At 44.8% G+C, this 26,544-nt stretch overlaps 1 protein-coding gene across 1 annotated transcript in view; it reads left to right on the forward strand.

Moving 5' to 3' along the window:
* The window catches only part of MLH1 (mutL homolog 1), a 51,743-nt gene that overhangs the window by 19,001 nt on the left and 6,198 nt on the right, over nucleotides 1-26,544 (forward strand). Inside the window, exons 8-14 of the mRNA XM_027876139.1 lie at nucleotides 3,655-3,743; nucleotides 9,093-9,205; nucleotides 18,654-18,747; nucleotides 19,578-19,731; nucleotides 20,398-20,741; nucleotides 23,063-23,199; nucleotides 25,862-25,970. Of these exons, the coding sequence (XP_027731940.1) occupies nucleotides 3,655-3,743; nucleotides 9,093-9,205; nucleotides 18,654-18,747; nucleotides 19,578-19,731; nucleotides 20,398-20,741; nucleotides 23,063-23,199; nucleotides 25,862-25,970 (1,040 nt within the window). The remainder of the gene's footprint in view (nucleotides 1-3,654; nucleotides 3,744-9,092; nucleotides 9,206-18,653; nucleotides 18,748-19,577; nucleotides 19,732-20,397; nucleotides 20,742-23,062; nucleotides 23,200-25,861; nucleotides 25,971-26,544) is intronic.

Genomic DNA, 26,544 nt, shown 5'->3' on the forward strand with positions numbered 1-26,544 from the left:
TTGAAATTGAACTTGCTATGGTTTGATCAGAATGCAGTATGGTGGGGGCTTCACCTACCTTGTTCTGGACACTGTGTCCTTCTTTGTGCAGAATTATAAAGAAGTATTTTGCCAAATCTGAATATATTACATATGTAGCAATTCCTTGGTCTGCCAGCCTAGTAACCCTGTCTGAAAGGATATGGATGTAGTCTGGCATGACCTGTTTTTGAAGAAATCATGCTGCTTTTAGTGATGAATGTTCTTTCTCTAAATGCTTATGAACCATTCTTTAAACTGTGGCCTCAAATTCAAATAGAATTGGATCCCTACTGGCCGCACACTGACTTAGTGACCACAAATTAATATTGTTTATGTGTTACTATATTTTTGTTTATTGAACATTCCCCAATGACATTTTCATCTGGTTCCCTGGGATTTTTGGAGGCAGCAAGTTTGACACCTGCCTTTAAAAAATATGTTCTAGAGCTTCAAAATGAGCCATATTCTTTACTCATTACACTAATTCATAAACAAATACAAGGGATAGAAAATGTACGAGTATATTGTGGTAGGCTGGGGAAAGGGGGTAGCATCATCTTTTAAAATCAAAACCTCTTGTTATTGTCCCTTTCAGACAAGAAGCTAAAAGAAACAAATAACTTGTATTTAACATTAAGAGAAAAGCTGTGTTGTAGAATTTTCCCAGGCAAGCTCACCAGCCTGTGTAGCTTGGAAGCTTTCTGCTTCCCTTTTTAGAAGATAGAAACAATATTTACCTGTTTCCCATCTCCTGTTTTGTAAGATTTTTCACAGGGACTTAGCAACGATATCTCTCAGTTCTTTTAGCACCTGGGATAGGGGTCACCTGGGCCAGATGACTTTGTAAGTAGGATTTCTCTTACCATCTCTCTCATCTTAGATTTCAACATGCTGTTAATTTCTATTATATTCTTCCCAGTGTAAAGATCATTGGCATTTCCTTGGTACAAGAAATAATCAAAATCTCTCCATCAGCTGTGATCACTGCCCTGTAACAAGCCACAACCAACAGTACTATTCCTTCTTTAAATTACCTCTTATTCCAACAGAACTAGAAATCCTTTGTATATAAAGACCAGAAAGCCCTTAAAAGATTATGCCAGGGGTAGCTAGGCGGCACAGTGGATAGAGCACCAGCCCTGGAGTCAGGAGAACCCAAGTTCAAATCTGGCCTCAGACACATAACACTTACTATCTGTGTGACCCTGGGCAAGTCACTTAACCCCAACTGCCTCGCCAAAAAAGAAAAAAAAAAAAGATTATGCCATTTTTTTGGTAAACCATCTTCAGCTCTTATTTCCAGGTTATATAGATATTGCTTTTTTTAAAAAAAATCTGTCTCTTGAGACAGCTCACGTTGTATTCTATATCGGTATTATTTACATCATCAGGATGTCATCTCAAGACCTTGCATCCCTTTTTGTCCAACTTCTTCTGTAGAAATCTAGAACATGGATATTTTTGTTCCTTTTTCTGCCCTTTGAAACACAGTCCCCAAAGGGTAAGAAGTGCCTACTGTCCGCTTGTGCTTAGTTTTCCTCTCTTTCTACAGTCCAGTAATTTCTGCTTGAGTGGCCATTTGCTTCTTATTGATTGGAATCAGGGCCAGTTATCACTTCTCTGATTCCCTTGCTTCACCTACCTTTTGGAAAAGGAAATCATCTTTATGGCAAGTCAGTAATCTGCCCACTCTGCAGAGGGGCAGTGACAGCAAATGTCTGAACAGTCAGAGCCCCCCATCACTGCTCTTTCCTGCCCTGTGCTAAGTTGGTGATCTGTTTTTAATTCTTCATCTGTTTTTTCTTTTTTGTCCAAGTGTGCTGTGGCATAGTCCACCAACAACATGTCTTCTTTTTCCCCTGTAATTCCTCATCCTAGTTATTGAATTTTATCATATGGGTGTGTCTTTACATCCCATGGTTCTCCACTGTCCCTTTTATATATTCTGGCTTTTTTGGAATAAGATATGCCTTCCACTTGTGTGTTTGATGCCACCAGATCTGTCCTACCTGTGGTCACAATGCTTCCTTCTGTTAGGATCTCTTGTTCACTTTGTTTACTCCCCTCTTCTTGGATGTGTTCTCCTGTGAATCCTGTTTTCTCTCCTGCTTTTCTTCTTCCTCTCCTGTCTATTCTATTCTGTGATATCTGGCTTGGCAGATACTGTAGAGTTTTCTTTCTTCTTCTCTGCTCTTTTCAATGTAAAACTTTCTTTCGTTCAGTTTGCATACCAAGCATCTATAAGCATCTGAAATTTATAACACTCAAAACAAATAAATCTTTTATCAGTTCTTGTTGATTGCACCTTATCTCTAGCCTGGAAGACCCCATCATTCCTGTGGCCTCACTCATGCTCCTATTTTCAAATGGTGTTCTCAGACCCCATCTTCTTAACCAGCTATTCACTTCCTAAATTAGCCTTTAACCTTCAATTGGTAGTGGTCATATAAACACCACCTTGGCTCTTAGGAGGTCTTTAGTGTCTTAGCCGTGACTTGATAGTGCTTTCTAGATTCTTTCTGATGATAGCATTTGTCCTCATGAATCTCCAGGAGTGTGTAATAAGAGTTGTTAGATATGGCCAGCATCAGGAGGCACTCCGTCACACCTGTGTTGTATGCCTTGCAAAGACATCAGCTTCCCTCAGCCAGGAGTCACCAATCACAACCCCTCCTCTCAGCCTGGACGGCCTCTGACCCCGATCGCGCCTGAGGGACCTGCCTTGTCATTTGTTGGAGCACAAGAGTTGTTTGTCCTTGAGACCACATGTCTCCCTCTCGGCCAGGAAGAGCCTCCCTCCCTTCCTTCTTGGCATCCCCCCCTATCCCTTAACCTCCTGATGTAGCTTAATGTTTCCCCTGAGATCTCTTGAGATCTTCTCCTTCTTTGCTTTCTCTTAGAACTTTCACTCTTTCTTCCTATGAAAAAAAGTGAGTTGTTGTAGGCTTTGGGAAAACATTTCCTCCAGCCCTTTCTCCTACTTTGTGCCTAGGGAGTGGTTCTTTGTCACTGCAAGAAACACAGATACGGCTGCTTCTTGGCAGGTTCCTACAAAATTTCCCTTGCTGTTCGCACTTGCTGAGAACGATCTCATCGTGCCCGTGGCATCCCTGGTATTGGTGTCCTCCTGAGCATCTCCTGTTGGACGGCCTCCTTTTCTCTTAAAGATTTCTGCCAGGTCCGGATGTCAACGGAGCTCCTCCCTGCTGTCATTTCCAGCAGAAATCCAGTCACCTGCAAGATTTTAGTGAATTAAATCTAACTGCCCACCTCTTCTCCCCTCCCCCGCATCTGTCTTGTGCTTTTCTTGGCCTTGGTGCCATGCTCCCTGCTTCTGCCCCTCACCAGCATAGGAACGTTCTTGATCTCCTCCCTGCTTCTGCCCCCTCACCAGCGTAAGAAAGAACATCTAAATCTCCCTACTTCTGCCCCCCACCCCCCAGCATAAGAAGGAACATTCTTGACTTTTCTCTTTCTAAAATGACTGCAGAACCAAGATGATGAGAGGCTCCTGTTTCCTGAGGTTAGTTATTGACCACATTTAGCTTGAATCTGAAAATGGCGTGGTCCTTGTTGAATAGGGCTTCCCCGTCATTAGCTCACGTCTCACGCTCATCTTCTTTTTGTTAACAGCAAGGTGAGACGTCGCCTGACGTGCGAACCCTGCCAAATGCAACCGTGGTGGACAACATTCGGTCCATCTTTGGACATGCTGTCAGCAGGTAGGCTGGGGTCCTCTCCCCGGGGGCTCCTTGCAGTCAGGAAGCGCTTACGCTTCAAGCCCCATGATTGGGTGGTGTGGCTTTTCACTGATCGCTGGGGGCCTTTCTCATGCAGTGTAGCGGTATGAGTGTTTGCAGAGTTTAGTTGGGTGGAGCAGTTTCAGAGTTTAAATAGGTGGATGAAGCATTTGTTAAGTGCTCTCTATGTTCTGGCGATGCAAGTATGAGCAAGCCTGATAGTTTGGGGAAGGCAGCCCATAAAGGGGTCCTGGGAAGCAGGGGGAGGAAGGGGCTGAACACAGGGCTGCGGGGTGGAGAGGAGGAGGAAGAAGTCTGGAGAGTGACTTGGTGCTGGCACACCCCCTGCCCCCCAGATCGTGGTTGCCTCAGGTGGGTACCAGGAGGCAGGAGTGTTGAGGGTGGGAGGAGAGCCGAGGAAGACCCACTCCCTTGAGTGCCCTTCTGCCTGTCTCTGACTGAATTGGTTCTAGGTCCACCCACCGGCAGCTTCCTCATCTGTAAAATGAAGAGGTTAAACTATTTGATCTTTGCAGGCCCTTCCTGCCTAGAGTCTGTTCCCTTCCCCTCAGCCCCAGCCCATTCATATGGGAGGACCTCCATCATCCTCCAGCTCCTCTGGCTTGTCCCCAGTCCTTCCACCCAGCTCCTTCCTCCGGTGCTGTGGCGTCCTAAGGCCACTTCCCCCAAATGGCCTCTTAGACTGGGCCGCAGGCTCCGGGGTGCTGAGCCTGGGCCTAGATGGCCTATCCCAGCGACTTCCTCTCTCGGCTAAAGCCGAGCACTTCCTCGAGGCCCGTGGGGAAGGTTGGTGGAGAACCCCAAGTCCGAGAGTCAGAACATGTTGACTTCCTTTGAAAGCCTGGGGATGCAGGGGAAACTGGCTAGAACCATATGGAGAACCCTGTCCGGAACCATGGTTCAGACTGCTTGAAATCCTCACCCTTGTCAAGCTCACACATGAGTCAGACGCAGCCATTAGGTGGATGCTAGCGGACACAACAAAGAAGATGGAGTGGCCCCTGCAGGGCATCTCAGAGCCAGGGGTGGATGAGAGGGGGCAAGGAAGGCAGTGATGAAAAGAGGACCATGATGGCTTCTCCTGATCCTTGCTTCTGGCCCTGCATGAGCTTTGGACCCCAAAAGTGAATCATGAGTAAAAGGAAGGATGACGTTGGCTCTGTCCCCATTTCTTAGAAAACAGTAAACCAGTGCCAGACTACAGCCACCGAGGGCAGGTGGACAGAGGCCAGAGATGGTCGTGTGCCCAGTGAGGAGCCGCCTCCCCAGACCCCCGTGGGCCAGAGTGCGCCAGATTGGGAAGGAGGACAGAGCTCACTGGATCTGGCTGGGAAATCGTTTGTCTTCAATTACGGTTCTTTTCTTACAAGAGAATCCTGGATTTATGAGACTTAGCCCTGATGGGAACAGGACCAAGCTAGAGCATGACTGATTTCAGTTAGAAAGGCGGGACTTTCTCACTGACAATATGGCGGTGTGAGAACAGGGTGTGGGGCGTCTTGGAATGGTGATGCTGGACCCTCACTACTCTTTTTTATCTTTGTAATTTTAAAAAAGTTTTAAACTTAAATACAAAATGAGAGAAGAAAAATCATTGCCATGTACACGGCAGACCATAAGAGAGGATTCAGTGTAAAACAATACATTTCCATTTCAAGAAAACCTATATAATAAAGGCTACATGTCGTTTTCAAGGCTGCCAGCTTTTCTCTGCTTCCTTGTAGGTTTTCTTTCTTCTCTGCTGTGCACTTTTTACTTTTTTTCCCCCCCACCCCCCAAAGAAGGTTACAATTAAGTGTGAACATACATACATGTATGTACATAGATATCTATAAACATACATGTATATACATCTATATACTCATACACATATATGTAAGACCATACTATGTTTATTTCCACATGTCATCTGTGTCTCTAAAGGTGGATAGCATCTTCCTTCATAAGTCCAGATCTTTCCATGGTTTTCTAAATCAGTCAGCTTATCATTTCCTACACCATAGCTGTATTCCAATCCAGTCACATCCCATCTGAGAGACTGTCTTAGAGTTTTTCCCCAATTTTTTGCATTCCCTCCGCTCTTGGCTACATAGGTTTCATTTGTACAAGGAAATTTTAATTTAAAATAATCAAAATTATCCTTTTTACACTTCAGCAATGCTCTCACCCTTCAATGTAGTTTAAGGTCTGACACCACTGACTCTGCTTCTTTTATGTCTTTTTTTTCTCTTGTTTCTTTGAGGTTTCTCACCTTTTGTTCTTCTAAATCAACTTTGTTATTATTTTTTTCTAACTCAGTAAAATAATTTTTTAGTAATTTAATTGGGATGACATTGAATAAATAGATTAGTTAGGTAAAATTGTAATTTTAAAAATTATATTAGCTTTACCTACCCATGTACTGTAAATATTCGGTTTTTTAGATCTGAGTTTATTTGCATAAGAAGTATTTTATGTTTATGTTCATGTGTAGTTCTTGTGTCTGTTTTGGCAGGTATACTCTCAGGTATTTTATACTGTCTAGGTATTTTAAATGGTCTAAAACAGTATTAAATAATATTGTTGACACATAGTGTAGTTTCTCTGTTTTTCACTTTTGATTAAATCTATTTTAACTTTAACTTTGTCTGAGATCATGATTACCGCCCCAGCTTTTTTTTACATACTAAATTCTACTCTTGCCCTTTATTTTATCTTTGTGTATATCTCTCATTTTTATGATGTTTCCTGAAAGCAACATATTGTTGAATTCAAAATTTTAATCTGCTATCCGTTTGCATTTTATGGGTAAATTTGTCCCTTTCACATTCTAAGCTACAATTACTTGCGTATTTTCCTCCTTCTGATTTTTCCTTACTATCCTTCTCTTTCTATTTATCCTATCCTTCTTTACTCCTCTGCTGTACTTCTGCCTCCTATTCCTTAATCTACCCAACCCCCACAAGTGCCTCCCTTATCTTCTCCCTCCATTCCTCTCCTAAATCTTAATCTACACACCCTTCTCTACCCCCCCATCCCGTTCTCTCACTCTCTTATTTCTTTATAAATTTAGAAGACTTTTACATTTTTATAAATGTGTGTGTTGTTCTCTCTTTAACCCATTCCCAGCGAGAGAGGGTTCCAGCACTGTCAGCCTCCTGCCCCGTCTGAGTCCTCTGTATCAGTTCTTCATCTCATGCCTCCTTTGTATGAGATAATTACTCTTTTTACCTTTTTTTACACCATTTTGCCTTTTAGGATCACATCATTCTCAGCTGTACCCCAGTCTTTCTTTGGAACTGCCCAATTACTAATGTCAGTCTTAGACATGTGGTTTGCATTTCCATGTATAAAAGGTAAACAATCTGTCTTTATTGAGTTCTTTGTAATTGGTCTGTGATATTTATCTTATATTTCTCTTGGATCTTGTATGTCAAATTTTCTATTAAGTTCTGGTCTTTTTGCAACAAAATCCTGAAAGTCTGTCAGCTCATTGAATGTCTAGTTTTTTTTTTTTGGTTCAGAATTATACTTAACTTTGCTGGGTGTGATATTTTCGGCCGGAACTCCAGTTCTTTTGCTCTTCAATATATCGTGTTCCAAGACTGTGATCTTTTAGTGTTGCCATTGCTAGGTCTTGTGTAAATTCTAATTGCGGCTCTGCCATATTTAAATTGTTTTTTTCTTGTTGTTTGTAATATTTTCTCCTTAACCTGGGGGTTTTGGAATTTGGCTATGATATTCCTGTGGGTTTTCCTCTGAGGATCTCTTTCAGGGGGAGATCGGTGGAATTTTTTTCTATTTCTACCTTTCCCTCTTGTTCTAATACTTCAGGACAATTTTCTTTGATTATTTCTTGTATTATTGTATCAAGATTCTTTTTACGGTCATAGCTTTCAGGTAGTCTAATTATTCTTGTGTTTTCTCTTGATCTGTTCTGCAGATCAGTTGTTTTTCTTATGAGATGTTTCACATTCTCTTCTATTTTTTCATTCTTTATATTTTGTTTTATTATTTCTTGGTCTGTTAGAACTTTGCTGGCTTTCCTTTAACCAATTCTGATTTTCAAGGAATCATTTTCATCCTTAAGATTCTGGATCTCTTTTTCTAATTGCTTGACTATCTTTTCATAATTTTGTTTTTCTTGGATTGTTTTTGCTTTTTGAAAAAATTTCCCTCAATCTCACTTATTTGATTTTTGAAGTCTTTTTTGAGTTTTTCCTGTAAATTCTTTTTGGGCAGGTGACCATTTGACTTTACTCTTTGGAATAGGAGAGACTTTTTTAGTTTGGTATCCGCTGAAGATGACCCCTGATCTCCTCTATTCCCTTAGTAACGTTCTGTGTTTGGATTCTTTCTCCTTCGTGTGCTCATTTTTGTTTTGTTTTGTTTTATTTTTAGCAGCTTGTTCTTATAATCACCTCTGATCCTGGGGTGTAGGGGTGGGGCCTTCTGGCCTCAGGTCCTTCTTACTGTTATTTTTTTGAGCTTTGTCCTGGGCCCAGCCTCTGCACTCCTTTCCCCTCCAAGCCACAGCTAGGGCCCCTGGCCTCATTGTGCTGGCAGTGCTCTTGCTCCCCGAGACCCCTCCAGTGGCTATGACCTTCAGTTTGCCCTGCTGGCCTGGAACTGAGACCAAGAACTCAGCTTTCCTGTAGTGCCCACAGCCAGTGGCATCCCCACCCCGCTGCTTCTGCACTTACCGGCATGTGCTGGTTCCTTCTTTCCCAGGACCCCATATCTGGCAGCCCTTGTCAGCAGAGGTTCCCTCAATCTTCCCCGGCTCAGACACCCAAATCCCCACACTATCCGGAAGATAAAAACCCTGTGGCTGTGGTTACCTCCCAATCCAGCTGCCCAAGGGCTCACTGCTTGCTGTTTTAGCAGAGCTGGCCTGGAGGTGTTTGCACTTCACAGGGACCAAATCTCGGATAATCTCCAGTTGTCCCAGGAGGACCACTGCTCTGCCACAATTCTTGTTTATTTTTGCCCTTCTGTTCACCCTGAGGTGCTATTTTGTCTTGTTTGTGGGGGAAATCTGGAGAGCTTGGAATTTTCTGACCTATTCCACCATCTTCCTAGAATCCTGAGGTCCTTTAGGGAGTGGGTCCCTCCAAGGCCTCCAGATGAGAAAAGGAGTGAGCCATAAGGCCTGGGCCTCATGTCCACATCTGCAGGCAGCATTGTATTGAGATGAGAACCGTGGCCTGGTGTCAGGACAGGCATGTACTGACTGACCTGCCAGGTTCTTTCAGCCCTTGGACCCTCCTGTGGTGGTGGGAGTTCTCCAGGGTTCTCTCCTGTCCTGAAGAGTTCTTCTCATTCAAACAGAGAGCTGATCGAGGTGGGCTGTGACGACCCAGTGCTTGCCTTCAAAATGAAGGGCTACATCTCCAATGCCAACTACTCTGTGAAGAAGTGCATCTTACTACTCTTCATCAACCGTAAGTCAGTGCAGACAGACCAGCTTTGGCCTCATCTTGTGGGTTTGGTGATCAGCAGTGATTGACTGACTACACATGTGGGAATGGGGGTCCCTGCCCAAGTTAGGGGATAGACATGAGGCCTCTGTTCCCTTACCCAAAGAAACACGACATACTTCATTCTGTTTCCTCACTTTTCCTAGTGCCTGCATGCTGAGATATCAGCCCCATTTTGGGAAGGGCATCAATTATCTGGAGTGGGTCTCAGAAGAGGGGCCTGAGGGTCATGCCATAAGAGGATTGGTGGAAGGAATTATGGGTTGTTAGGAGAGGAGAGGACATGGGAAACAAGAACGCTGTCTTCCCATGGTTGAAAATTGTGGTGTGAAAGAGGGGCTGATCTTGTTCTGTTTGGCCCTAGGAGTAATGAGCAGAGAGGCAGCCAGCATTAGATCTGAGATGAGGGAACCCTTCCTAATTAGGACTACCCTAAAGTAGATTGGGCTGCCCCAGGAGGTAGTGGTTTTCTCCTCTCTGGTCTTCTTCAGAGCGTGGATGGCCACTTGTCTAGGTTGTTGTAGGGGGAATTCTTCAGGTACAGGGTGGCCTTGGTGGTGTGGTGATTAAAAAGGTTCAAGGGACATAGTTTCTGGGTAATTTAATCATTTTATTAATAAGACTAGCATGTTACTATTAAAAGAATGGTCATTTGGCTGTCTCTCTTAGACCAAAGTCTATCATGGCCCCCCCCAGCTCAGGGCTTATGTATTCTTTTGAAAGAGGAGTGGTAATCAACTCTGATTGGTTAACACAATGGGAGGCGGGCTATATTAAAATGAGGGGCTGAGAGTGTCTTATCTCTATCCCCAGACCACACCTAGTTTTGGGTTCTGTTCAAAGAACCTATGCCCCACCCAAACCTGAGCAGGAGACAGTGGCAGCACAGGGTTGGTCTAATCTCATCAGCAATGTCTTTCAAGGGGCTGAACTTTTAAAATCCGGACTTTAGAAAAGGAGAGAACTCTGGATCTCCTCAAATCATTGGTTATTCGTAATCATTTCTGATTCCCCCACTTGATTCTATTGAGAGGCGTGGCCTCCTCAACACATCATTAACTGATATCACAAATACCTCGTCCAGGGTTTCTAACTATGGGGCTTAGGAGGGGAGGCAGAGTGAGGGGGGAAAGGCAAGATGGACAGCTGGTGCTTTGGCAAAATCAAAGGGGGCAATCCCCTTTGATAAATCGACCTTACAGAGAAAAGGCACAAAGGGAGAAAGTAAATAGCAAAACAAAGTGGTCCATTTAAGGCTTGGAAGTCTCATTTCTTATGGCCTTCTGGTTCTTGGGGCACCATGGGATGTAGTCCTGTGGTTCAGGTGTGGTCTCAGAGCAATTCTTCTCTGGCTCAGGTCATTTGTAGAAATTCTCTTGTCTGCTGAAAATGTCTTACAAAATTGGTCTTAACACAAATTTAAATGTACTTTGCCAATCAGGTCAGATAATGAAAAGTTAGTTCAAACCTTATGTCTCTTACTAGAAAATCAAATTTGGAACCTTTTATGCCAGGGAATTTACATTTTTAGGCCAATTACATTTACATGTTTGGCCAATTGTCATGTTGATATATGTATATATAGGAAACTCAGATACAAACAGAAAATTAGAACCCTATTTCTATAGTTGACATTATTCATTCCTCCATTAGGTGGATGAAAATCCACAGAACATTTTTAAGAAGATGGACTCTAATACAAAAATGAATTCACTTAAAAGTTGACATATTAAATTCAGTTGTAACAAAAGGTTCTGGGATGGGATGTATAAATACATTGAGTAATCAATTTTATAATAAAATATTTTCAGCTTCTAGCCATGGTGAAATGAATTACCCTTAATAAAAGTGGATGTCTCTTTAAGGTTTACAAGACAGACAAAAAGCCATTCTTCTTCCAAGATAACTAATTGTACTGATTCCTTTCCTTAACACAGAGCTGAGACAGTTATATTTACTAAGTAACAGAATCATATCCTGATCTCACAAATTTTTGCATCATTTTCATACCATTGTGAGAAATTAAAGGACCTTAACTTACAGAGGAATATGTAACTAGTAACAAATATCAAGGTTAGATAGTTAGTTGTTTGGAATGTAGAAAGGACTAAAATTCTAGGCCAGGTAGCTCACATCTTATCACCTGCATCTTATTGTAGTAACTCAGATGTACTCCAGTAGTAGCCTGTAAGATAAAGGTTTAATATTGTGTTCATATTGATTGTCTGTTTTCTGACATGATTATAGAAATTTGCCATAAAAGAAGAATAGAAGTATAAGGGAAAATCCTCATATCTTGATGTCAATTCCAAGCAAGAATTATATAGATGGCCAATTTGCATTGAGCCAGGCTCTGAGTCAGCCAGGTGGGATATTTTCCATTCGAGCGAAAAGGTCACACTGGAGAAATAGAAGAATCCTACCTCAGTCCATGCTAAAAATCATTCTCCCAACCTTTCCCATGAGAACTCCACCTGCAGTTCATGCATGTAAACCCATAGGGTTGCTGGCATCCTCCATGCATTGGCTCAGTAGCCCTCCTTGATGCTCATACCTGGAATCAGACTCAGATTAATATCAGTTAACAGTCCCATAATCATCAGAACTTTGGGTAGCTTCATCTCTCAAGGATCACATATCCTAGATAACCAGTATTGATTCTACTCTCATACTGGTAACAATAAGAGATTCATCACAGAAAATCACAACTTACCTTGGTATAACTAGTACTCAGGCTAAGGAGATGTTTTTTCATTCCTAAATTCAACACTGCACAAATAATTTTGCTTTAAGATGCTTAATAACAAACAACAAAAGATGGGATGCATAAATATAATAATTCCACATTGTATACAGAAAACAGATCATATGAAGCATTGTCTATAGTGAAACAGGTTCAGTTATTAGCTATGTTCAAATGGACATAAACATAGACTACTGTTCTCAGAATTCCTTTAAACAATGAGGACATCTTTTAAGGGTGACTTCTAAGTACTTTACATGCATTTCTACACATCTAATCTCAGATTAAATAACAGATGTAAGTAAAATCAGATTTCCTATTAAAGTGACACGAGATAGCTCATAAGTTACTACTGTTCACTAACATAACTGTTTATACTAAAATCCTATTCCTTAAAACAAAAATAAAAGAGGTTCCTGACTTTAGCTTCACAAGCTTCTTCACCTTTGTCTAGTTATACTCATATCATTCTGAAAGAATGAGATACTCCACAAGTTGAATCTTAGACACAGGACACGTTCAAGCACTCATTTAACTCTTGCCATAGGATGGCCACAGGATAACAACAAATTTAGATCACGATAGCAAGATCTTTCCCATGTGCAGTTTATAACAGTAATTGCCTTAGTATTAATCTAATAACTAACAGATTCAGTGTCGCAATGGCAGACTTCTACTGTTTGTTTGCCCTATGAGAGTTATAAGCAGGGACGTGGCTATAACAGCATCAAAGCTGCCTCCTGGCCTACACCACCATAAGTAGCCTAGCGTATGGAACCAGGCAGACAGAGTTCTTGTATTGGAAAATTAATGAAGAGGAATACAGCTCAGCTTTCCCAAGGTAACCACCCTACCTTATTCCCAGGCACAGCTATTCACTTGTCTTAGCTCTCAGATGTTGCTTCCATCCAGCTACTGATGGACATGTTTCTGAAAGCACCCATTTGTGGACGGTCTAAGGACACAACAAACCTGAGGATGAAACTCATAAAGAATATTTAGGGTCCCACAAAAGCTTTCTCCTCTCATAGTCTCAGTATCATTAATCGCAGTAGGTCTGGACACAGTTGTTTATCAATATCATCGAATTATTGCAATAAATTACCTTACAAATAAAATTTATCAGTCCTAAAATTCACACAAAAGTCTTTTACAAAAGATTTTCTTTCTTAAATATTCCTTCCTAAAATTATTTCCCTTTCTTAAAAACAGCTTAAAATTTATCCTGATGTTAAAAGTATAATCACTAAACTTGCATGAAGTAAATTAGTTAGAAACCTCTAAAATGACAGATATCTCTCTCTATTCAACCTTAAAGCAAAAATGAATCTTTAGAACTGGAATTTATCAAGACTGAATTAGTGTAAAATGTCTTTGAGTAACGTAAATAAATCCCAAAAGTACTATTACCACTGATTATACCATCTTCCTCTAGTCAAAAGCTGTTTAAAATGGGGATGAGATTCAGTTTTTCTGAGCTCAAAAAATTACCCAATTAAACTAGCTTTATCACAATAACAAAGTTTACTGTGCCTTTAAAATTTTATTCAATATCTTTTTCTTTCCTTTGTCTTTAACCCTATCATTAAAAATCAAGAAAAATAATTACATTCTGAAATAGTACATAGATAGTGAATATGTGATAGTTCACTTAAATGCCTAGAAAAACAACACAGGGCAATTGCTGTAAACTTCCAAATAAATGTGTGTGTGTTTGTGTATGTGTGCGTGTGCGTGTGCGTGTGTGTGCATATAATATATATATCCTTAGATGAAGCAGGCTTGAAAATTGCACCCCCACTTTGTGCATGGATTCCCATTTACTCAGTAGGAATTCCATAGCACAGAAAACTCGTGCACAGAGTTGATAAGAATTTATGATTATATGGTTCTGAGAATCCTTCTAGGTTTACAAAGGAGATTTTACAAGGTCTTTTCTTTGTACAATTACCAATTTTCCTTTTCAAATACCTATGTAAATACTTGGTAGGTTTTAACATTATAACAGTAACTCTAAATAACCCAATTAACAATCTCATAATTTTCATAAGTGATACCAAATCATTTTAGGTGAAGCTTCCTCTTAATGTAGGCAGCAATGGAAGTTCGTAACTTATCGTCCTTCAGAATATTGCAGCCCATGGACAGCAGGGCTGATAGAATGGCCTTACAGCTTCCTGGCCTAGTCATTCTTTTTTTTAAAACAGTACATTTCTAAATCTAGCAGCATCTAGATCATAAGAGAAGTTACTGATAGTTCACAAATTATACAATATAAGAAAATTTAGAAACATAACAATGCCCTGAACAGTATCATACATTTGGAACTTTGGAAAAAAACCCATTACCAGTCAGGTGGCTTCAATTCAGGTAAATGCCCAGAGATTCATCCATCTCATCAACATTGGCATTATATACTGATCACATCTAAAAACCCATATCACGTATGAAGCAATCACATCTAATTAAAGAGAAAATAAAAACAGTTCACATTCATATAGTGTTTGCCTTATGTTAAGCGCTATTAAGCACTTTATAATTATGTGGTCTGCACAACCACCCTGGGGGTGGGTGCTGTTATTATCCCTTACAGAATGGTAAACTGAGGGAACAGGACTTTCTTGGGGCAGCTAATAAATTCCTTAATGCCAAATAACAAATACCTTTTTATGTTAGGCTGTAATTTACCGTAATAATCCTGATAGGAGAGCACACTCAGACCCCATTCTTACTTCGTTCAGGACAGATTTTAGCGTAAATCAGATCAAATCCATATTTATAATCACAAATGGTAACATTTTAATTTCTAAGGCCCAATACTCTTAGCACTTTAAAAGAAAAAAGATTATTATCCATACGCTCATATATTTCCTTTTTTTTTTTAAAGGATACATGGTAACAATTCCCAACTCCCTATAACCTTTTCCTCTTTTCCTCTACTTCCTTAAAGCCTTCAAGAGCTAGAATCCTCTGCTTCCTTTACTTTTGAGACTTATCAAATAAAGAGCTGCCCTAAGCATCCCAGCTCCCCATCCCCATCATCCTGGGAATTTCAAGCTGTATATACTAGGAAATACATGTAAAATTTTACAAACAGTTTGGAATCACCTGTTACCATCAGGTCAGCTCAAAATGTGCTAGGCTAAAACATAACTGCTGCTTTTGGCCCAGGCAAAGAGACCCATGGAATTTGATTTAATGCTGGCATGGTGGCCATTTTCTCCAGTCAGAAACCTTCAAGAGTTTTCAGAGAAGTTAAATAGTTGGATTAAGTACTAATTAAATAATTGAACGATACAAGGAAACATTGAAGTTTTTATATGATAATCACAAATCACAATAACCAATATCTTTACCAGTATTTATGTAGTGTTAGATTCCTGAAAGGTGGGTGGACATGATTAACTAGATGATTACCTAACCTTATTCTTAGACTATTGCTGGCTAAAGACAGGCTTCTATCTCTGGTTAAAGACTGACTTCTAAAAATCTTTTCTTTTGCAATTTTTAGTTTGTAATTGAAGTCAAATCACTGCACTAAGCATGGGGCTAGATGTTGAAATCTTAAAGTACTGACACTCTAACTCAGTTACTAATCTGCTACTGATTTTTTTTTTTGCAATCAGTCTTTTAACAAATCTTTTAACCCAAAAGAATTAAAGAAGAATTCACATTTCTAACAATATTTTAATACAATAAATTATCAGATTAATGTTACGTATTATCTTTGTTCACATCACAAATCACATAACTGGGGTAACTTGGCTTAAAACCACTCAGCTAACAGGTTTCCTGATATAGTATAATAGTAATAATAATAACAATGCATATCTGGATCTGTTTTCCAAACAGTATCATAAAGAACCTTAGTTTATAATTTCAATGGTTTAGTATTATATTTTACATGAGGGCTATTTATTCCAATCATTTCATATTATGGGATTCACTATTTCCAGCTAATCCACTGCAAAAGATTTAAAAAGTGGTAGTATAGAACAGATTTTAATTATAATAATTCAATCACACTGAGGAACAAATTCTTATCATATTCCTCCTTCCCCTTCCACTCTCTCGTAACAGAAACTGCCTAGTGGAACAAAAGGGAATTAGGCCATGCGGTGACTCCTAAAATATCGCTTGCAGAAAGCTTGCCTGCCTGCCAGAAGCGCTTCTCTAAATTCCAAACCCAAAGTCACCCTCACACTCCTTTTTTTTGTCCTTCTGCTCTTCACCTTCTAGAATCTGGGGAGAGTTAACACTGAATAATTTACAGATCCAGAGAGCTGTATTTCTCTCACGATTGTCACCAGCATTACTTATAAAAACAGCTTTTGCCATGTAATTTTAAACAAATTACTGAAATCCTAAAGTGATTGCATTTAAGGCCATGATATAAAAGGCTTGATCAAAGTGTCCTAAAAGACAAAAAACTTACTTTTGCATTTTTAAACACATTTTAAACACATAAGCCTTGATGTCAGATATATTTGGGGGGGGGGGAGACAGTTCTCTAGAGTTAATTTAAACATAATCCAGGTGGCTTTAAGTGGCCCGTTAGTTAGCCTCACTTGAGATGCTGGTCTTGCCCCTAAGAATCAGCCCCGGTGGCTACAGCCAAGCTGCTTGGTCCCAGATACTGTCAGCCTGAAGCTGCAGTTAAAGTCCCACCAAAGGAAAAAAAAACTTGGCATTTTTAGTTGGGGAGAACCCTGCTCTGATTCCACCCGCCAAACTGTAAACTCATACAGACAGAACATACAGAAATCAGAGTTGAGATGAAAATCTCTTAGCTTGGGAGAACTTCCTGCCCTGCATTTGTGCCTCCTGCTTCTGCCCCCCCCCCCACCCAGGGACACACCCACTCGGACACAGCCTAGTTCCTTGGCTGCCCCTCTGCCTGAACACCCCAAGAGGGTTCCTCCCTCTGGGGCAGAATTTTAACCTAATTTGCTCCCCAAGATAGCATAGTTTTTTTTTTAAGAGTTGGTAGGTACTCTCGTATCTTGCCTGTTTCATCTTAATGAAATCTCAGGCCATGCCTACTTACTGACTCTTTAAAATTAATAAGAGGACTAGAATGACCAGGCTTCCAATCCCAAAGTGGATCTCCAAATTCCTCAGGTGGCTCCCCACATCTCTGCTCAAACCTCAAAACTCAGTTAAAAAATAGGACTTCTTTTCAAAGCTGTCTTTGGCAGAAGCTTTCGTTTTCGGGCACTCTATCCCAGTAAGCCTGTTCAAGAGGACCCTAAGCGAGTGAGAATGAAAATTAGAGACTGAAAGATTAAAAACATCTAGATAGACACAAAATGCATGAAGTTACCCAGATAAAATTTATTTATTGGTAAAAGGGAGAGTTAGATCGTAGCCAGAGTCCTAACAGAGATCTTTGTGGAGAACTCTCCACATGGACCCAGTAGAGGGGAGTTTTTTGTTAAGAATCTGGAGTGCAAGGCTCTGATCCCTTCATGGTAAGCCATAACTGATGATTAAAAAGGTTTGAGAGACATAGTTTCTAGGTAATTTAATCATTTTATTAATAAGGCCAGCACCTTATTAATAAGGGGTGGTCATTTGGCCGTCTTTGGTCATAGACAGAAGACAATCATGGCAGCAGGCTCAGGGCTTACATGTTATTTTGGAAGAGACTCGAGTAACAGTCAACTGTGATTGGTTAACACAATGGGAAGTGAGGGCCTGAGAGGGACATCACGGTGTCACTCGGAGGAGTCTTTTCTCTATCCCCAGACCACCCCCAGCCTTGGGCTGTCTAGACAAAAGGATCTGTCTCCACCCAAGCTTGATTGAATGAAATTCACCTGAGACTAGGGAGTCTTTGTAAGGTTGGGTTGGGTTGGTTGGGAAGTTTAGCTCCACCTTCAAAGACTGAGGTCCTGAAAATAGAAAAGAAAGGGGGAACTCTGAGTCTCCCCAAATCCTTAGTTATTAATAAGCCCTTCTCTCACCTCCCTTGGCAGAGATGGTCACGGGCAGAAAGCTGGGAACGCTGCCTGTGCTGTCAGATTGGCCTGTGTGTGGCTGAGCTGCTTTCAAGAAAACATTGTATTTTACTCTTTGCTACAAACACTGGCTTTTGGGGGGTGGTGAGGAATGTATTCAGATAAAAGTAAATTATTATTATTATTGTTATTTTTAAAAGAAGAGGCCACGGTTAACCCTTTAGAATCGTGGGTTCTCAGTGTGTGGAGCTGGATGGGACCTTAGAAGTCATTGTGTCCAGGCTGAGAGGGCCCGGGTGATTTGCTCCACATGCTTCAGGTGTGAAGGCAGAGAGCCAAGATTGGAACTCAAATCTTCTGCCTTGGGGAAGGCTAGGAGAAGGACCCAGTGTGGAAAAGGAGGGGAGGTTGTGGTAGAGCGGTGGCCAAGAGCAGGCCTGGCACAAGGCCATGGCAGATGGTCACTGGCAGCATTTGGATGGGAAGTAGAGCGTTCTTTGGGGGTGGTCTGTGGGCCAGAGGTAGCCTGTTGGGCCCAGCTGACCGTTCTGGGAGGCTGAAGCTGCACCAGAAAGGGGCAGTGTTAATGGAGCAAGGCCTCCAGGGCCATGGGCCTAAGCAGAGGGGGCTAGCTGGCTGGTTTGACCAGCAGTGTCAGACTCTGTGGTCCAGCACAAGGCAGAAAGGCCCACATGTCCTTTTTTTCCAGACCGACTAGTTGAATCTACAGCCTTAAAGAAGGCCGTGGAGAGCGTGTACGCGGCCTACCTGCCCAAGAACACACACCCATTTCTTTACTTGAGGTAAGCAGAGCCTCGCCCATGTCCGTCTGTCCATTCCCATCAGCTCACAGAGGGGAGAGGAGGCTCAGGCCAGCCTGACTGGGAAACCCCCCTCCCTGGTCCAGTCTCTCGGGGCAGCCACCCGTAAACCCGCCAGATGGGGCAGTCGAGGTCCTCGTGGAGGCTGGTGGCCACCCTATGCTTGTGACTTTCGACTGACTTCCTCAAGGGGGATGGCGTCCTTAGTGCGCTCCACATCAGCCTCTGTCCTATGGCGGGGGGTTCTTAAAATGAAGTCTTGCCTTTGTTTCTGGCTCTGGGGAGCAACGGGTGAGCCCCAGATGGGCAGATGTTCCCACTTGTCACTGACGAACGAGATCTGGTCCCTTCCTCCTTGGTCTGAGACAGAAAGCAGCTAGACATGGAGTCTGAGGAGCCAGGCTTGAACCCTGGTCTATCCCTGGTACCTGTAGGGCCTTGGACAAGACACTGCTGCTTGTTGACTGACTGACTGACCTCCTCCCATCACTGAACCCTATGAGCCAGGCATAGCATGCAGCCCTAGACTCAGGAGCCTCAGAGCCTTCCTAGCTGTGTGGCCATAGACAAGTCCCTTCACCTCTGCCTGCCTCAGTTTCTTCTTCTAAAAACGGGGACAATAGTAGCGCCGCCCTCCAGGGTGGCTGCGAGGCTCAGACAGTCCTGCATCCCAGGGCTTTGCAAACCTTCCCTCACGAGGTGAATCCAGGCTCTTACTTGGGTCGCTGGAGGCTTGGCATGGTTGGAGCTGACTCCAGACCCCTTATTGGGGGGTTGCTCTTCCTCTCTGCCCCGTCCACTTCCTTCCTCAGCCTGGAAATCGCCCCCCAGAATGTGGACGTCAACGTGCACCCCACCAAGCACGAGGTGCACTTCCTCCACGAGGACAGCATCCTGGAGCGCGTGCAGCAGCACATCGAGAGCCAGCTCCTGGGCGCCAACTCCTCACGCACCTATTTCACACAGGTGGGGGAGCTGAAACCCCTGCTGATGGGACCCTGACCCACCAGACTGCACTGGGCTTGTGCCAAGAACTCAGGGTTCCTTCCTGTCATGCGGTGTGATCAACCTCAGAACTCCTCAACCCTTTTCTGTTCCTCAGTATCCCTAGGAACTGGGTATGGGAAGCAGAGACCCCGCACTTCCCCCAGTGCTTATTGGGGACCCTACCCAAGGAGGGCACCCTCGGGCCAAGCCCATTGAGTGCCCCTGGGAGAGCCCTGCCCCATCCTGGAGGATCCTGCTGGCTGGGGCACCAGCAGGCTTGGCCACCTCTGGCCAGGGACTTCACCTTCCTCAATTGCAAAAGGGTCATTGGGAGCAGCTGTCACACCCCTGCTGCAGAAACAAAACCTAGTGTTGTTATCAAAAGTGTGGGAAATACTCTGGAATAAAACCTCCTGGAGCAGAAAAGCTCAGTTTTCTGGCTGGGCTCTTTGTTGCTGCCCTGATATACTCTCACTTGGAAGAATCTAGCCTGAGCTCTGTCCAGCTCCCCCCAGCTCCATCCCGTCCCCCCAGATTCATCCAGTAGCCCCTAGCTCCATCCCACCCCCTTAGCTCCATCCCACTCCCCCAGCTCCATCTTGCACCCCCTAATTCTGTGCTTTCCTCCTCCTCTTCCCGATTCAGACCCTGCTGCCAGGCGTTGCTGGCCCCATGACTAAGGGGCTGAAATCTGCCACTGGGTCCTCAGCACTGACCCAGGGAGGGGGCGACAAGGTCTATGCCCATCAGATGGTTCGTACAGATTCCCGCGAGCAGAAGCTTGATGCTTTTCTGCGGCCCGTGAGCAGACCCTCAGCCGGGCACCCCCCGGCCCCGAGCGCCGAGTGCCAGCCAGCAGCCACAGTCAGCTGGCCTGATGAGGAGATGGAGGAGCTTCCAGAGAGCCCCAAACTAGCTGCAGAAGTGCCGGGGCCACCAGAAGGTCCCAAGAAAGCGGACAGGCTGCCCCCTGAAACAGACGGTTCCAGGTGAGGGCCCTGAAGGGAGATGGTCCCTCGTTAGCAGTGTTAGGTCTAAGGGTCAATATGTCGCAGGTTTGGAGCCTGAACCCCTTGTTTACAGATGAGGAAACCGAGGTCACTTCCTCTGTCCAAAGTTATTCAGGTGGTCAGTTAGTGATTGATGATTGTGTACTTAATTTTTTATTTTTATAAACATATTCAGTAACAGTCAAGGGGGAGGAAGGTGTGAGAAGACTGGAAAGGGAGGAGGGGGCTGGGTTGTGAAGGACTTTGAATGCCAACCAGAGCATTTTGTCTTTGGTCCTGAAGGAGATAGGAAGCCAATGGAGTTTGAGGGTGTGTGTGGTCAGGTGACGTGATCACACCTGGGCTTTAGGAAAATCACCTTGGTGGCTGAATGGAGGATGGACTGGAGTGGGGAGATAGTGGGCAGACCCGTCCCCTATGGCAGTAATGCAGGCATAAGGGGGTGGGGGCAGTGTCCAGGACAGAAGGGATGCTGCTGAGGTGCAGTGGACAGGCCTGGCACCATGTTGGATCAAGGGGTGAGAGGGAAGGAGGGGGACAGGGAGGAGGGCGTTGTCCTCCATTGTTAGCAAGACAATGGGAGTAAATCTCTGGGAGTAAATCTCTGAACAAACCCAGAACATTTAGACTACTGGCGGTTGGTTTTAAGAAAGGTCCTGCATGTGGTGTGCACACCAGCCCTCACCACTGTGCCAACCTCAATCTTCATCACTTTGCTTAGGGGCTTCCCATAGGCCTCAGAATTATGCCTATTTCTCGATTCGCTTGTTTCAGGGCCCTCGCAGTCCTCTGAGAGCCTCACTTGGGCTCCCTGGTCCCCATTTGGGGCACTTAGGGGGCGTTCTCTGGGGGGGGCTATTTTTGCCGATTTTCTATTTACAAGGTAGAACCTTATGAGTTTTTTTATTTAACTTGAGCATGTTTTCTTGTGATTGTTAACAATTTTTATTCCTTCCTTCAAAAATGTTTCTCCTGTTTTGTATTTTTATAAATGTTCATCCTTTTCTTTTACATTTTCAAATGTATTTGCCAGATGTGTTCATCTCTGGTGATTTTCTGGATTTCTTTTGCTCTCCTTGTGACCTATCTGCCCTTTCATATTTTCCAGCTTGCTAATTTGGTGTTTTTCATCTGTTATTTGATTAGCAAATTTTGTTCTTATTTTTCTTGGCCATTCATTCAAAAAACTCTTAACTTCTATTTATCACGTTTATATGGTCTCAGTTTTGTTAACATTGGCATTCGGTGCCATAAGATGCCTCGGAGGGCAGCTTTGTGCCCTACTGTCTTGTTGTTACCTAGGATGTGATGTTGCCATGGTTTCTCTTCGGTTTACCTCAGTGACTCTCGTTACTGTCTCTGTGCACCAACATCTTTGACTCAGTGGGTCACAACTTACTCAAACATTGTGGTTTGCAGGGAAAAAGAACCTGTTTGTTTGTTTAGACCAGTGATTTCATTGTGGTAGTGAGCTCCTTGTAAGGAGCTCTGTCTCCCAGGGCAGCTGGTCCCCTGGCCCGCATTGTCTGCTTCCGGAGCGTTCGGTCATTCTAAGTCATTCGTGCAGGCCTGCAGGCCTTCCTGGTTCTGAGACTCGCGCTCTGGCTTCCGTTCCATGGCATCTCTGATATGATCTGTAAATGAAGAGTCTCTGCTTTTTAATTCTTTGTGTATGTTACCTGTATGCTTGAAAAAATAATTTTTTTTTTTGCTTCTCTCATTAGTGTTATATATCAGATCCGATATTTAAAAAGTATTCTGTGTACCTCTAATTTTTAATATTTATCTTTTGGTTGGACTTACCATATTCTTAATGGTGGGACATTAAAGTCTTTGACTATTATTAGATTTTTGTTTACTTCAAGTCTACAAGGTTTTCTTTTTTAAATTACATTACAAAATTATTAATTATATATATTTAAACTTAATAAGTTTTCATTTTGAATATTACTTTTAGGCATTGTATTTCTTTTTCTCTTAATTCTTTCTGGTTTAAATCATCAGTGTTGTTCTGACTTTTCATGAGTTAGCATGGGGGTATGGGGGAGTGTCCAAATGTATGTGGTCAGGGTTTGGGGAATGGTGGGGCTGAGTGGCCTGACATAGTAGAGAGGCAGCTAGATGGCTGCGTCCTCAGGTTCTAATCTTGGCGCTAGAAGTCACCTGTGAACTGAGGGGGCTGCTGGGGGCAGGCAGGGAGGCTCCTTTTTTCTTGGTGACCAATGAAAACGTTTGCTTTGCAGCGAACTTGGCACATCCGTAAAAGTAGGCCAGTGACCCGCTCGTTTGTTTTCCCTCAGAAAGAGGCCGAGGGAAGATTCTGATGTTGAAATGTTGCAGGAGGAAATGACGGCAGCCTGCTGCCCGAGGAGGCGGATGGTCAAACTCACCAGCGTCTTGACTCTGCAAGAAGAGATCAGTGAGAGAGGCCATGAAGGTACGTACACTCACCTGGGCTGGGGCCTAAGAGGGCGAACATGCCCAAGATTGTTAAAGTCAAGTGACCGGCTTACAGACTGCTGTGGGCACCTACTGTGTGCCTGGCACTGTGCTCAGCACTTGATAAGTATCTCATTTCACCCTCACAACTCTGCCAGGTAAAAGCTGTTATGATCCCCATTTTACATTTGAGGAAACTGAGGCAACAGGAGAAGCGACTTCAGCCAGGGTCAGGCAGCTAGTAAGTGTCTGAGGCTGGATTTGAACGGAGGTTCTTCCTGACTCCAGGAATAGGAACAGGGACAGGACCCATGGATTCCTAGGAGAGGAAACCCCCTTCACTGGTACAGGTCAGCACCTCCCCTGCCCTGTAGAGCCACAAGGCAGCTTCTTGGCATGCTTAGGGAACCTGGCTAAGGTCCCACAGCCAGGGGGTGTCCATGTCTGCCTGGCTCTGAGGCCATGCCACCTCACCCCTTGGAACATCTGTTTCCCATGTGGTTCCATATCAGTAGCTCAGGTGCGGGTCTTTTACGTCTGCAGAGCCCAGGGAGTAGCGTGTCGGGCCGAGAGCTGGGAAGAGAGGCCAGATCTGGCTCGACCTGGGTTAGGCTCTGTGCTTGTCTAGGCCTTGGCTGGCCCGTCATGGGGGGCGAGGTATCTTAACCGGCTTGTGGGCAGTCTTAGCCCATCAGCGCCTGCCTCTTCCTGGGCTCGGCCCTCATGGCCAGCGTGTTCCATCCTTCCCAGTCTCAAGGTCATTCTTGTTGGGAAAGGAAAGCCGGCCCTCCTGCTGTCCCTCATCTCTGCCCCCCTTTTCTTCTGAAAATACCGTTGGTGTTAGTCCATTTGTGGGGCCAGTCAAGGGACACTTTGGGTTCAGACGTTGACCCCAGTACTTGCCAGGGATCCCTTCCTTCTCTTCCTTCTCTCTTGATTGACTCTCCCTCAATGATCTGTTGGCTGCTCTCTGCCTGGAGCTCTGTTGTTCTCTCACGGGCAGTCCTGGAGACTTAGAACCGGACCTTCCTCACATTGGCCAGAGCTGTGTCCCCAAGGGTGGAGGCACTCAGTGAGGACAGCAGCTGGGGCCCCAAGTGTCCTCAGCCCCATTGGGCCAGAGGGGCCGTGCTCCTCAACTCCGTCTCCTCTGCTCCCAGGCCCCCTTCCCAGACCAGTAGCCTTCCTGCCCCAGAGGGATCGATCAGGCGGCCAAAGCAGCCAGCCCTCAAGGTTGTGCCTCCTCCAGAGGCTGAGGGCGTAAGTGCCGGGTTTCCCTGGTGAGTCTGCTGGGCAGGACATCCAGTGGCTGCCGTGGAGGGGCAGAGAGTCTTCCAGTGCTCCCACATTTGATCACCAGGCCGCCATGAGCGCATCCCTTTTGCTCCTTTGGCTGCTGTTGGCTCGCTGGTGCCGAGTGCCTCCCTCCTGGTGCTTGGACGGGCAGAGTCTGGGAGGGAGGTTGGCATCCACACCCGGGAGCCCGCGGTCACTCAGAAGCCTTCTCTGACTCCACCCTGGGGTCCTCGGGCTTCTGGGCATGGCCCTCTCCTAGGGGAGTTTTAGTGTGGGGAAAAGGAAGAAAGGATGGCAATAGGTGGAAGGCTCCTTCCCCACAAGGAGATTCCTCCAGAATTCAGGTCAGAGGCCCGTCCCAGGCTGTGCTGGCTGCTCTCTAGGAGGCACTGTCAACCTTCGCCGGAGACACGGCACTCCCTGGAGCTTGGCTGCTGAGCTGCGCCATCTGACTCTGGAGCGCAGCAGCTTGGTTTTATCTGGTCATTTGTGAAAGAAAAAGCAGCAGCCGCTGACTCACAGACATGGGGGTTCAAGTAGGAAAAAAATGGAGGTTCTTAGGAGCCCTCGGGGTGGAGGCAGTTTTTGTTGTTCAGTCCCTTGTTTGTGTCCAGCTCTCTATGATCCTGTTTGGAGTTTGGTTTGCCATTTCCTTCTCCATGGGTCATTTGTCAGGCAATCAGAGGTTAAGTGACTTGTCCAGGGTCACAGAGACAGGACGTGTCTGAGGCTGGATTTGAACTTGGGTCTTCCTGTCTGCAGGCCCAGCACACTCTCCACTGAACCGCCAAAGTCAGGGGACCCTCTGAGTCACTTGAGTGTTCATATAATTGCATCATCTCAATTTGGAGGGACCCAAAGGTCATGCAGAGGAGATCTGCCTGGCGTAGGCCCTCCTTTTGCATCCTCCAGCACAAGGGCCTGCAGCCTCCTAGATCCCAAGGGATGGGAACCTTGCCAGAGTCGTCCTCTTTCCCTTTCACCCCTCTGGTCCTTGTAGTTTCTGGGTAAAATAGATTTTGGACCCTTGCTTTTGTGCAGGAATGAGCCAAGCAGAAAAATAACTGATGTGTGCACACATCCCCAGCCCTGCCTCTTCTTCCTCCGCCCCAGGGCCCTTCTCGTGGGTGCGTGGGCGTGCGGGCACGGGCAAGCGGGGCCTTGACGCAGCCATGGCAGGCTCCCTCCTGCGTCATCACCGGGGCCCCTGGCTTGGACAGCGGTATTCAGCCTGTGTCCTCTGGGGAGGGGTCCATCCAGTCCGTGGCTCTGAACAGCCTGACAGCCTGAGGGGATCCTCGGGAGAGGAGGCAGGCCCCGAGGGGGCCGGGCTGGCTCCGGGCCTGATAGCATCCTCTTTTCAGCTCTGCAGGAGATGCTGCACAACCACTCCTTTGTTGGCTGTGTGACCCCACAGTGGGCCTTGGCCCAGCACCAGACCAAGCTGTACCTTCTGAACACCACAAAACTCAGGTAATCCCGTGGGTAAACTAAAAACCACGGGGCATCGGGGTGTGGGTGGTGAGCACAAGGAAGAGCCAAGGTGTGGTGGGAAAAGAAGGCTGCCCAGACTGCGGAGCTCGTGGTGGGGAAGCTATGCCCGTTGATCATTGAAGTGGCTCGGAAGGAGGCCCTTCAGGGAACCCAGAAACTCTCCGTTTTAAAAAATGAGCCTGACGTTTGTCAGTAGGCATTTAAAACAATGATTTTAGAGGATTTTACTACGAGAATTCTGTTGATTTTGTTTGAACTGTTTGACCAGAAATCAGCTGTGCAGTGCCTTGCCCAGGGTCACACAGAGCACCACCGAGCTGACTTCTTGTCACAAAGACCCAGGCTTGGGGATGGCCTGCTTTGAAAGGCTTTGGTCAGCAGCGTCCACTAAACTGGAAAGACACAAGAAATGGTCTTCTGCCTGTGGACCAGCCTGGCTCCACCCAGAGAGGGCCATTTCTGCTGCAGGGCAGCAGAGGGGAGCCAGGGGCCTCACCCGACCTAGGATAGACGTGCCCTTTGGCAACATCAGCCACTCTACCCACCACGACTC

The sequence above is a fragment of the Vombatus ursinus genome, unplaced genomic scaffold (assembly GCF_900497805.2).
Source record: "Vombatus ursinus unplaced genomic scaffold, bare-nosed wombat genome assembly UNPS02004051.1, whole genome shotgun sequence".
NCBI classification, from domain to species: Eukaryota; Metazoa; Chordata; class Mammalia; order Diprotodontia; family Vombatidae; genus Vombatus; species Vombatus ursinus.